This window comes from Mobula hypostoma, chromosome 9, assembly GCF_963921235.1.
Source record: "Mobula hypostoma chromosome 9, sMobHyp1.1, whole genome shotgun sequence".
NCBI classification, from domain to species: Eukaryota; Metazoa; Chordata; class Chondrichthyes; order Myliobatiformes; family Myliobatidae; genus Mobula; species Mobula hypostoma.
Window position 1 is genome coordinate 122,369,009 of NC_086105.1, and position 13,705 is coordinate 122,382,713.

At 37.0% G+C, this 13,705-nt stretch overlaps 1 protein-coding gene across 4 annotated transcripts in view; it reads right to left on the reverse strand.

Annotated features, from left to right (window-relative positions):
* Nucleotides 1-13,705, reverse strand: part of vps35l (VPS35 endosomal protein sorting factor like) — a 115,377-nt gene that overhangs the window by 49,569 nt on the left and 52,103 nt on the right. For all 4 annotated transcript variants that reach the window (XM_063059041.1, XM_063059040.1, XM_063059042.1 and 1 more), the window contains 6 exons: nt 8,992-9,077; nt 5,734-5,814; nt 4,947-5,010; nt 4,330-4,428; nt 3,757-3,834; nt 1,538-1,652 (listed from right to left, as the gene is read on the reverse strand). In XM_063059041.1, coding sequence (XP_062915111.1) covers nt 1,538-1,652; nt 3,757-3,834; nt 4,330-4,428; nt 4,947-5,010; nt 5,734-5,814; nt 8,992-9,077 — 523 coding nt within the window. The remainder of the gene's footprint in view (nt 1-1,537; nt 1,653-3,756; nt 3,835-4,329; nt 4,429-4,946; nt 5,011-5,733; nt 5,815-8,991; nt 9,078-13,705) is intronic.

Consider the following 13,705-nt stretch of genomic DNA (forward strand, 5'->3'; position numbering starts at 1 on the left):
TTGGGGACAAAATTTAAGAGCATTCTGAGAAGCATAGTCTCACTGGCTTTGTGAGGGATAGGTTGTGCCTCATGAGCCTAAATTAAGTTTTTCAAGGAGGTGACAAAAAAATTGATACAGTGGTGGTGGATGTCGTTTATTGGGATTTTAGGTATACCTGTTACAAGGTTCCCCATGGTAAATTCAACCAGAAAGTCATGAGGCATGGGATCCATGAAAATATGGTTGTGTGGATAAGAATTGGCTTACCCATTGAAGGTTATAGATAGAGTGCATTCTGTTTGGAGGTCAGGGACTAGTAGTGCTCTGCAGGGAGCTGCTCTGGAACCTGGCTCTTCGTGATTTATATAAATGACTTGGATGAGGAAGTGCAGGTTTTGCAGAAGACATAAAAGTTGGTAGTCTTGCGATAGTGTAGTATGGCATTGTAGATAGTGTAAAAATTGGACTAATTCAGCAGTTCAAGCAGCATCTATGAAGGCAAGTAAATTGCGTATGTTGCCATCCTGGGTTGACCCAGGATTTAAGAATTACAAATACATTCATAATAGTATTACTTCAGAGAAACTAAGTACCACACTTTGAGTTAAAAACCTATTTCTACACTGTTACCAGTTGGCTTGAGATTTAATCAAATATATTAATCTAACATACTTTCAAATGATGCTCTTTAGGAACCAAAGAGGCACCAGAAGGCAGTTCCTAGAATAGAATGTGTGTGTAAATCTATTTTTTTTTAATATCAGCAAGCACATCTGAAGTCTGCATTCAAATAAATTATTTTGTGCGGGTTTGCGTGAATGTTTTAACACATATTATAATGAATTGGCAATGCTAAACAACGCACAATATCCTTTTACTATGATTACGCTATAAAATTCAATATAAATGCTGGTTCACTGGAATCCAGTTTTAGATCAGCATTCCTTGTGTTACATTTAAATAAATAATATTCCTGTGTGATCTACTCGGCACTAAATGTACACGATGAAAACACATTGAATCAATTTCACTATTAATCTACTTGCTCAGTTGACAGTCATTAGACTGCAACTATAATCTCTCACATATTTAGAATAATCCTGATAAAGTTGGAATTTCTTTGTGTCACTAAAATGGAGGATTACCAGCTCTCAAATTTTAAATACTAGAATCTTTAAATGGTTTAAAAAGTCATAATGATAACTCAAATGTCTGGCCCACATATAATGAGTACTTCTAAAGTCTTTTTTGGCTCAAGAATCACTCAATACCTGAGGAACAGCAATCTCAGGGCCTGCTGCAGTTCCTACACTGGACACATTCAAAGAAAACTAATCATAAATACTGTTAGTGTGATTATGAAGAATCCTCTTAACCTGTAATAGTCCACCATAAATCCTTTTACATTGCCTATCTAGATTCATTCAAAACCCAACAACTCAGATATATACAACTGAATCATTGTTACACTTCCTTGAGAAGATACCAGTGTCTGGATATATTCTTTGCTACACACAGATACATCAGTAGCCTTTTTTCTGCTCTTCCATCTTACCTTGAGAAAGGCACTGGTTTGCAAGAGCAATTTGGCCTGAGTGCAAGTACAGATTGAGACGTGCGAAGATGCTGGTCAGGGATGGAATGGTAATGAAGCAATATGCAGCGCAAGCCTGTGAGCAAATTAAAGAAAAACTTAGTATTACAAAACATAATCAATTTTAATAGGCAGTAAATCATATTCATTAATACTTTCAGAATTCTCATGAATGTCAATGTTTGACCTGAACACTAATATTCCTTCTCATATCCAAGACCAAATTCATATAAAAACCCTAAATATTGTATTCCCAAACAAATGAAAATTAATAATAATAGTCATCTGCAGACTAAAAGTCGATGCTAGGGAAGGGTCAGATTTTTTGATAACCTTTGATGTTTTTGTATATCGAAAAAACTCTTAATATTTCATTCAGATTTCACATATATTCATTCTTTGTTTTGAAAATGAAAATAAAATTCAGCTGTATTTCTGATCGTCCTTTCAGCTTCTATTAATATTTATAACATAACTGCTTTCCATTTTCCTTGACTCAATCTATTAAAGTTTATTTAGATGAGGAAAATCTGGAAAAATGTGCAATATCCTACTTCAGAATAATGAACTTCTAAAGATAGTGAAGAATGAAGAACTTCAAAAGCTATTTGCTGATTAGAGTGGATAACACAATGGAGACCTTCCCCAGGTAAGGAAAATTCAACTTATGGTTACCCTCTGTATACTAATGAATTCCTATAATATTAAATACAGAAGTTTCGAACTATGTACATGCATTATTTCCACAATCAACTAGCTTCCTGTCCCTTTCCACTTTTATTCATTTATTATTGAGATAAGAGTGTAGAATAAGCCCTTCCAGCTTTTCCAGCCATGCCACACAACAGTCCCCCATCTAATCCTTGCGTAATCACAGGACAACTTACAACGACCAATTAATCTATCAGATGGTACATCATTGAACTGTGGGAGGAAACCGGAGCACCCAGAGGAAACCCACACAGTCACTGGGAGAACCTTCTTTTCTCAGTTGTTATTTCTCATCAGTCTTATGTGCTTTTCATGCCACTCACTAAACGGATATGAAATTTGTATTGTCTATGTTTGTTAAAGTAATTCATTATTTTCTGAGTCTGATGTTAAAATACTAAATAACTCAGAAATTGATGATTCAATAACATTCCTGATTTAACAATCGGGATTCTAATCTAGTCAATTCATTATTCATTCTCTGGAGAATTGCTAGATTTGAAAGCAAGTTTTTTTAAAATTAACACTATACATTTTTTTTAAAAAGGACAGAAACTGTTGCAATATAGTATGTAACTACAACTTCAGATAGAGTGATCACAATTAAAAATAAATTTTGATATATACAAACACCATTAAAATGAAGATCAACTCACTGTCAGATCTACACACTTCTATTTTCCCCCACTTCTCCACAGCTCTGTACCTTAGTTGTTATGTTTGTAGGACCTCAAGGTCACCCTGTGTCTGTTACTACACCAGCCACTGCAGCAAGATTATTAATTTACTAATCATGCTTAGTCAGAAAAATAACTTGAGGCTACAGAAAGGGGGGTTGGGGGATGGGGAAAGACAGGAATGCACAGCTGTTCCCATGACTCCAAAACAGGAACAGCAGCACCTCTCTTCTTTCTGACTATTTGTTCAGTTTTGCTTACTTCTTGAGGAAGGAAAGAGACACAGGGTAGAGAGAGGAGTAATCCTTCCCTTCAGTGATTATCCTCTGTACGAGTTTTAATCTTGAGCCTGTACTTAGGTTACCTCAATCAGGACAGCAATGGGGCTACAAGAATTGAAATCAGATCCATTGTCTTTACTCCTCCCTGCACTCTGATACAAAAATAAAATCATAGCCTAGAAGACTGCTATTCTACAATTCCTCTCAGAAAGTGTTCATGTATAGTGATCAAGCAAAAAATGGAGAGGACTCAGCTGTGATGACCCATGTGGTTGTGTAGACCTGTGGCAGGCATGTAGATGAAGAACTATTTGGAAGATATATGGAGAATATCTATTTAGAATAATTAAAAAACACACGTAGAGAGCTGGATTTGAGATGCGTACAGAATATACCATCACGTCACATAAATAAAGTAGTTGTTAAAAAAAAAAGGCTACATGTCTTGCATTTCAAAGCAAAATTTAAACTGACAATATTCCTGAAAGCAGTAATTAAACTTGGTACTAACCCTTACAAATGCTGCTGTTTTTCTGGAATGACTGCCTTTCATGACTTTCTTTGTTTCCATCGCAAGTCGATTCACACTCTACAGAAAAATATGAACAGCTTATAAATCATCTATATGCCTTTCTAATGGATAGTTCATATCCTGTGGTTTTAAATCTATCAAATCAAAACCACAGTTATGTTAAATTTAAATAAAGATGAAAAATTGCTTTAGCTGCTCATCAGTTGAAATAGAACAGCAGAACATAAGTGATATAATTTAATCCAAATATAAATTGAATGTCAAATGGAAACTATTCATTGAATGGGGATTTATAATTCACAACATTTTCATAACATTAGAAGGCACTGATTTTCAGTAAACAAAGCTGTCCTGAATAAAAACAATGACTAACAGCGCCCCCTCCTGCAATAATTGAGATGTGCAAACCTGAAAATAAAATCATATCAAATGTATTATAACAGGAATTGGCATAGCCAAGCCATGCTTTAAGATTTAATGGAACTCACAGTAGCTCAGCTCGAATGCAGACTTAACTAAACTGACATAAATAAATGATGCATCTCTACTTACATGGATCAGCTGGATAAGAACAGGTTCCAAGTTGCAAAATGTTGATCTGGCTTCTACATAAAAACTTAGCTGTTGCTCAAAGTCCCGACCAAATGAAACCTACAGAGAAAAATGCAGTTATTTCTGATTCTTGACTGTGGATTACTGTAGTGCTTGAAAACCTGTTATTTGTGAATAGAGATCAATCACAATTAACAATATAGTAGAATACACCTCATCAGTTAAAATTAACCTGTCAATAAGAGCAACACTATCGAGTTGTTAGGAACTGTTGTAAAAAAGATTAAATAGAAATTTTGTGATGTACATTAATGTGAGATTATCTAGAGAAAGACCCCCAGGAGTTCAAATGATATGTATTCTTTAAAAATCACTTCCTATTTCCAGAAGTTACTCTACATGTGGATTGCAGCTATAAAAAAGGTATTGAATTTTATTTTTCTGCATTCAGATTAATAACAAATCTTGGAACTTGGAACTCACTGTGAAAGTAGTTTTAACAGAAGGATAGTAAAGGTTGAAAAAGGCGGCTAGCTAAAATCGTCATGCTCAATAAGCAATAAATGCTAACCGTACAAGCAACATCCATAACCAGGAAATTAATATTCACCACTCACCATTCTGATAAATCCATTTATTAACGCAGCCAAACTCCGTTTTTCATCTTCCAATGTTAAAGCACTTCAAAGACAGAAAGTATTCACAATACTTTATAATAATTATCACCATTAATTCATAACTTACTATCTGGGCAAAATAAGCAAAACAAACAGAATCACAACGGAATCTTATTTTAACCTAAGATGCTGATTAAGACAACAACAAAATTCTATGACAACTGGTTATAAAATTTGGAACAGATTTAATTATTGATAAGCCAATTAATTAAAAAATAATTCAATTCTGTACTTCAGATATCAAAAGTAAATTGCTATTGTTGGAACATGATTCACATGATCATCATTAAGCAATTCATAAAAAATGGCATTCATTATATTTGTTGGGGCTTTCTTATAATCGAATATATTCATTGTAAATTCTGCATCTTAGCCAGCCCAATCTAGGAATTACATTACTGCCGTACCTGCATTTATCTACCATATAAATCAAAATAACATTTTATATCCTGCTTGAGAATATTACATCAAACTACAAAAAGTTAAATCATGTATCGAGAACATTACACAACCCACGTTTGGCAAGCCATGATCAAAACTTTGGTTTTCTAACAAGTAGACAGATAAATTATTATCCAATCAAAATGTCAGATTCTACTTGCTAGACTTTGGGGCTCCAACATGAAAATGTAGGCAAGTCCCACAGAAGCACTAGCACATTTGATCCATCTTAATATTTTAATAAGGGCAATCACTATAAAGAATTCTACAAAGAAAGGCAGCTTACTTGACAGAGTCATGCATTGTCTTGCAAATATGCATCAGAGCATTAAGTATGACAGGGTCACGTGTCAGCTCTTGCTGTTGCCTAAAGCATAAAAAAACAAATTAATACGTGTCCTTGCCGAGCAACACTTAAAGCTAACTGTTGGAATACAAATAGAAACACATTCAGTTCAGTTATCAAGCCAAAAGGCATCAGTGTAGAGAAATTTCAAGTCAGTGACATTTTGTCAGAACTGGAAAATAAAACAGATTTTATGGTAGGTAGAGGAGGGAAGACGGCAGCATAGTTGAAATCATGCTTAGCAGCTGCTGTCCAAAATATGAGAGTAATTAATAGGACTTGATTCTTTAAAAAAAACACACCTTATCAAGCGTAAAATTTTAAAAAGACAGGGTACTACTCCTCATGTTTCCATTAGTGTTTTTTTGAAGCAGTATGGGAAGCAGAGAACTGCAAAGTTCATAATGGGATTAGAGTGTACAGCTAACAGGTCAAGACCTGGTTCACCAATGGCAGATTGTCATCAAAATACAATCTGCAACGCATCTCCTCAACATACAGATGACCATGACATGAGCAATGTTAAAATAAATTATTGTTAAATCTGGAAGGACTACTTGCAGTCTAGGAAAGTCGGAAGGATGACAGTGAAAGGTAAGATACTGCATTGCCTGCATATGCACTGGACGTGAGGAGAGTGATGGCAATAATGGAAGAGTGGGAGGCCAGTGCCAGGACATCTTTCAAGAAGGTGAACCCTCGTAATGCACAGGCCCTTATGGTGTACCTGGTAGAGCACTGAAAACCTGTGCAGAAGTGTTCAAGGACATCTTCAATTTCTCACTGCTGCAGTTGGAAGGTTCCCACCTCCCTCAAAAGGGTGACAATCATACCAGTGCCCACAGAGAGCTGGGTGAGCTGCCTCAATGACCACCACCCAGATGCACTTACATCTACTGTTATGAAGTGTTTTCAGAGGTTGGTCAAGACTAGAATCAACCCCTGCTTAAGCAAGGACCTGGACCCGATGCAATTTGCCTATTGTCACAATAGGTCTACAGCAGATGGAATCTCACTGGATCTCCACTCAGCCTTGGGTCTCCCAGACAACAGCAATACCTACATCAGGCTGCTGTTTATTGATTACAGCTCAGCGTTCAATGCAATCATAGCCTCAGTTCTAATCAACAAACTCCAAAACATGCACCTCTGTACCGCGATGTACCGAGAAGAGCATTCCGACTGATTGCATCACAGTTTGGTATGGAGGGGCCACTGCACAGGATCATAAAAAGCTGCAGAAAGTTGCAAACTCAGTCAGCTCCATCATGGGCACTGGCCTCCCTAGCATCCATGGCACGCTCAAAAGATGATGACAGAAAGCAGCACCCATCATTAAAGACCCCCATCACCCAGGGCATGCCCTCTTCTCAATGCTACTATCAAGGAGGAGGTACAGAAGCCTGAAGACACTCACTCAATTTTTCAGGAACAGTTTCTTCCCCTTCACCATTGGTCTTCTTAATTTAATTATTATATCTATATATATATATATATATATATATACACTCATTTCTATTGTAATTTATAGTTCTTTTAAATTATGTATTGCAAGGTACTGCTGCTTCAAAACAATAAATTTCACAACATATGTCAGTGATACTAAACCTGATTCTGTCAGATGAACAAATCAATCAATTTGGCATAATCAAGGTACTGAAAAATCAGTTAACTTCCACAAAACCTTCCCCTTCACAAGTACACACTTTTAAACCATTGATAGGTATATAATATATATTCTTTAAAATATTTTAGTTATCACTGACTGCTAATGATTTTTCATAACTCAATTTCATGTCTTGCTAGTACCCTCAAGTGAGGCAATTTAAAAGTAATGATCTTAAAATAGTATAATTCCATTGCAAAACTTGTAAACAATTAGCATGTAGCATTCATTGTTACAATACCTTAAATAAGACTAATTTAAGTCAACACTGTTTTTGAGGGGCAAAAATCTAATTGCACTCCCATATAGCAAATGGTAACATTCAAAATTGGCTTTCAATTACTGTTTTTTTTCGTACTCGTGCATTTTCTTGCCACCCCATTAGGACTTTGATCACATCAACGTTTAAACAATTAAGTACTGAAGCAAAAAGTTGGTTTTGTATACTTTCATAGACTGAGAAATCCTGAACAAATAAAATTAGGTCTGGAGCAGTTTCATGTGAAATTGAAAACCTTATTACCCACAGAGCAGTGAAAACCTGGAATGTTTCATCCAGCAGCCATAGATGATAGATTAATTTAAATTGCCATCATTCAGATAAATGGATTATATTTAGGTGACAATATTGAAGGATATCCTCCGAAAGGATCACAACCTTGTCATAGGATTTGGAGGCATGAGTGTCTCAATGACCCGGAGAGCTATGTTGGCTGGAGTCACGGCCTTGTGCTTTGACTCTTGGTAGGGTCACCCATGCCAAACAGGTCAAAGGGTCAAGGCCAGACTGAAAATGGTACACTGGTCCTCCAGGTTTGGGAGTTCAGCTCAGGGCTCCAACCCTGGCTTGTCAAAAGAAAATTATTAAGGAAACAGCAATGTAGAATCCCATTATCTGTGTGCAACGGTATTCCTGAGTATCCACCTGGGATCTGCATGACTGACAGCAGGGAAAACCAAGAGGAAGCTACTGGCACGATGAAGGAAGCCCTGAACAATACCAAGACCAAAACCAAATTGTTTTTTGAAATGTACGAACCATGAAATAACAACCAAACCTGGGGCATAATACAGAAGATGGCCAAGGATAGAGAGAGAGATGGAGGACCTTCACTGCCGCCCTAAGCTCCAGGGGGTAATAGCCTACTGGTCCTAAATATCACTACAGCAAGACTTGCAAACATTAAATTATAAATTCAACAAGCAATTGAGAATATGAGAAGTTTATTTAAAAGAACAATGCATCAGTAATGGTGAACTCTGCTTGCACTGCAGCACATTTGACATCTTTCTAAATTGTTTTATCAATGACACTGGGCTGCAGAAAGTAAATGAAAGCATCTTGTTCTTTAATACTTGTACTTCTCAAATTTCATTCCTAAATACATGTGGGATATTATTGTTTTCATCCTAAACTTTGGCAACTTTATGGAAAATGCAGATTAGAGGGGAGGTAGGGGTCTATGATAAAACACATTGAGAAAATACATTTAAAATTTTAATATTGATATTTCTAGTAAGCTAGTGCTTACCTAATAAAGACTTCCATAATGGATTTGCATACCTCCACTCTGACATTCTCTTTTTGGAACATATCGAGAAACGGTAGGAATTTATCCTGAGAATGGAGCGCATGGAAATCAACCATGAGTTCTATAATACACTGAATATAAAGTGCAGCACTGTACATCTACTTTACATTAAGTGCCATTTCTTTGTCAAAATTGCTCAATGTACAATTAAAAAACTAGCTGCAAATGAATTACATCTTCATTTTAAACAGACATTTTATAACACTGCAGATTGCACATGCTCCAAAACAATAATGCCAAGTACAGAAGTATATTGGCCAATCACAGAAAAAAATCGATGAACATTAGAAGTCCTGGAAACCACTAACTTATATCCATCAGCACCACGTACAGAGTAGAGCCATTAATTGACTGTAGATGAAGTTGACCAAGCTTGGCAAGAAGGGAGGAAAGCTTATGTTTAGCAACGAACATATGTCAGCATTATAGTGTCCACACACACATCATACAATTTATCCCAACAAAATAAAATCCATATTATATACACACTTCACGATGATTGGCTTATCCTTGAAGACTGACAGAATCGTAGCCTTAGAGATAAATGAATATTTCAGATTCAGTCAGAGACCTTACAAATGAAAAAACTGCAAAGGTAAAAAGAACCTGATGGGAGTTATATACAAGCCTCCAAACACTAGCCAGGATCTGGGCTACAAATTACAATAGGACATAGGAAATACATGTCAAAGGGTGAATGTTACAATAATCAAGGGGGGTTTCAATATGCAGGTTGATTGGGAAAATCAGGTTGGTGCTGATTTTGGATCCCAAGAGAGGGAATTAGCCTAGTTAGCCTAACATCGGTGGTGGGGAAAATGCTAGAGTCAGTTATCAAAGATGTGATAACAGCACATTTGGAAAGCGGTGAAATCATCGGACAAAGTCAGCATGGATTTGTGAAAGGAAAATCACGTCTGACGAATCTCATAGAATTTTTTGAGGATGTAACTAGTAGAGTGGATAGGGGAGAACCAGTGGATGTGGTATATTTGGATTTTAAAAAGGCTTTTGACAAGGTCCCACACAGGAGATTAGTGTGCAAACTTAACGCACATGGTATTGGGGGTAAGGTATTGATGTGGATAGAGAATTGGTTGGCAGACAGGAAGCAAAGAGTGGGAATAAACAGGACCTTTTCAGAATGGCAGGTAGTGACTAGTGGGGTACCGCAAGGCTCAGTGCTGGGACTCCAGTTGTTTACAATATATATTAATGACTTAGATGAGGGAATTAAAGGCAGCATCTCCAAGTTTGCGGATGACACGAAGCTGGGCGGCAGTGTTAGCTGTGAGGAGGATACTAAGAGGATGCAGGGTGATTTGGATAGGTTAGGTGAGTGGGCAAATTCATGGCAGATGCAATTTAATGTCGATAAATGTGAGGTTATCCACTTTGGTGGCAAAAACAGGAAAACAGATTATTATCTGAATGGTGGCCAATTAGGAAAAGGGGAGGTGCAACGAGACCTGGGTGTCATTATACACCAGTCATTGAACGTGGGCATGCAGGTACAGCAGGTGGTGAAAAAGGCGAATGGTATGCTGGCATTCATAGCAAGAGGATTCGAGTACAGGAGCAGAGAGGTACTACTGCGGTTGTACAAGGCCTTGATGAGACCACACCTGGAGTATTATGTGCAGTTTTGGTCCCCTAATCTGAGGAAAGACATCCTTGCCATAGAGGGAGTACAAAGAAGGTTCACCAGATTGATTCCTGGGATGGCAGGACTTTCATATGATGAAAGAATGGATCATCTAGGCTTATACTCATTGGAATTTAGAAGACTGAGGGGGGATCTTATGGAAACGTATAAAATCCTAAAGGGATTGGACAGGCTAGATGCAGGAAGATCGTTCCCGATGTTGGGGAAGTCCAGAACGAGGGGTCACAGTTTGAGGACAAAGGCGAAGCATTTTAGGACCGAGATTAGGAAAACTTCTTCACACACAGAGTGGTGAATCTGTGGAATTCTCTGCCACAGGGAACAATTGAGGCCAGTTCATTGGCTATATTTAAGAGGGAGTTAGATATGGCCCTTGTGGCTAAAGGGATCAGGGGGTATAGAGGGAAGGCTGGTACAGGGTTCTGAGTTGGATGATTAGCCATGATCATACTGAACGGCAGTGCAGGCTCGAAGGGCCCCCTGCACCTATTTTCTATGTTTCTACGTTTAACTTCAACCCTCAGTTTGGCAAAGTAATCAAGCACACGTAATTCATTATTTTGCAGATTTGATAAGTTCCCAAATCCACACAATACTGTATATATTTCAGTAGGGCACAGAAAAAACCTAGCTGCCTATATTTAACTGACCTAATATTTCTGGTCTAATGTCCCATTTTGAAGTTTTCTATCATGCAGGAAAATGAAAAAACATATTCATGATAGTCAGTTCAAATGCAAGCACACTGAATGTACTGAGTTCCATTTTTTAGAATAAAATTTCCATTTTGGATAGAAATGGCACTTTTGACCAGCATGAAATTGCATTGGTTTTCAAATAACATTGTAGTTCAAATCTCACTTTAAATTCATTAGCACAGTCACGAACCTAAAGAACTGGAATTTGAAAGATTAAAAAATCATGCAAGCCTAATGCTATGGTTATGCAACAGAGCAGAGCAATCTCTTGGGATGACTGTGCATGTAAACAGGAAATTTCGTCACAAACCCATCACTTGGAAATGGGCTGAGCTTAACACTGGAAATGTATCTAAGAGAGGGATCTTTGACCAAATGCCCCCACTTGCAGTACAATTTGACTGGAGGATTCAACACCCAGTCCAAGGAGATACAAGGAGAATTCTCACTTTGATTTGAATGGAAAGGATGATTGTGGGGCCTTCAGATAAAAGGTTTGGTCATTAAAAAATCCTACTAGAGAGGTTATTAGTTACCAAACAAACCTTTTAATCATTAAGATATTTTATTCATCATGATTTGAAAACTGAAAAATATAAAAAAGAATTTTAAGGTAATTTTGATTTTATGCTTATCTACAAGTTCTTCAAAATTTTTATTTTTACACTTTACATGTTCTTGAATCTCTGATAAATATTTATACTTTTTTTTGTAAAAGATTTGGGAATTTGACAGTTCCATCAAAGTCTGGCAGGTGTTGTTTTGCAGCCTGTCAAGTTTTTCCTTAATTATCCTCATGATAGTCCTGATGATGCAGGCGGCTATTTCAACATTCAAAGCTACACCAAGGCAAATTTCCCCAGTGGTTTTTGCAGCTTCCAGCAGGAACCTGCAAATTTATACATTTTTCTTTTTAATCAGGAATATCAGATCACAAATTCATCCCCCACTAACTAACACACCTGGAGTACTGTGTGCAGTTTTGGTCTCCAAATTTGAGGAAGGACATTCTTGCTATTGAGGGAGTGCAGTGTAGGTTCACAAAGTTAATTCCCGGGATGGTGGGACTGTCATATGTTGAAAGATTGGAGTGACTGGGCTTGTATACTCTGGAATTTAGAAGGCTAAGAGGGGAACTTATTGAAACATATAATATTATTAAGGGATTGGACACGCTGCAGGCAGGAAGCATGTTCCCGCTGATGGGCGAGTCCAGAACCAGAGGCCACAGTTTAAGAATAAGGGGTAGGCCATTTAGAACGGAGTTGAGGAAAAACTTTTTCACCCGGAGAGTGGTGGATATATGGAATGCTCTGCCCCAGAAGGCTGTGGAGGCCAAGTCTCTGGATGCTTTCAAGAAAGAGATGGATAGAGCCCTTAAAGATAGCGGAATCAAAGGTTATGGGGTTAAGGCAGGAAGTGGATACTGATTGTGGATGATCAGCCATGATCACAGTGAATGGCGGTGCTGGCTCGAAGGGCCGAATGGCCTGCTCCTGCACCTATTGTCTATTGTCTATTATCAGAAATGGGCAGCATAAAACTTGTGTGTTTTTCATCTTTGCCTTCTAACATAGTTAAGTTAAAACCTGATGTCATTTTATTAATACTTTAAAATTAATTCATAAGAAATTAAATACCTCATCAACTAAGCAGATTTTAAAAATCAGTGATACAACTAGAAAAGTAAAGCAGCCTTGCATTTACCGTTACCAAGTAAATAATTTTCTTTTAAAATTTTACTACCTTCAGAACCAGTCCATTCTGGCCTGTGCACTTACATTAACTTATTTTGAAGAGCCCCTGAAATATAGGAATTAATTATAATGCCATATTTGTTCTTTCAGTTTATGGTCAGCATCATTTTTGTGGACAGAACTAAAATCCAAAATTACAGCTGATTACACCAGCTTTAAAAAACTGAAGGAATTTGATTTTGCCTCAATCTAATTTGTACTTGAGATTCTGGGTCTTTTATGTTAAGTCTTATATACAGGAAAGTTGCATAAACTTTTGAATATGTTGATGCTGTTGTTCTGCACATCACACAGAACCACTTCAAGAAACTTTTGTACAACCCAGCTGCTGAGTAAAGAGTTTCCTGCAATAAGTTATAGCAGACTTCAAAAGTAATTCTGGAAATTGCTTTTATATTTTGAACAATGCATAAAAAAAATCAAAAGAAACTTGCTGGGTTTTATCTCACGATGGATAGAGTTCAGGAGCATATAAACAAACACATCTGACACAATCTTAATGAAATATATTTAAAATAAAAATATCATTATAA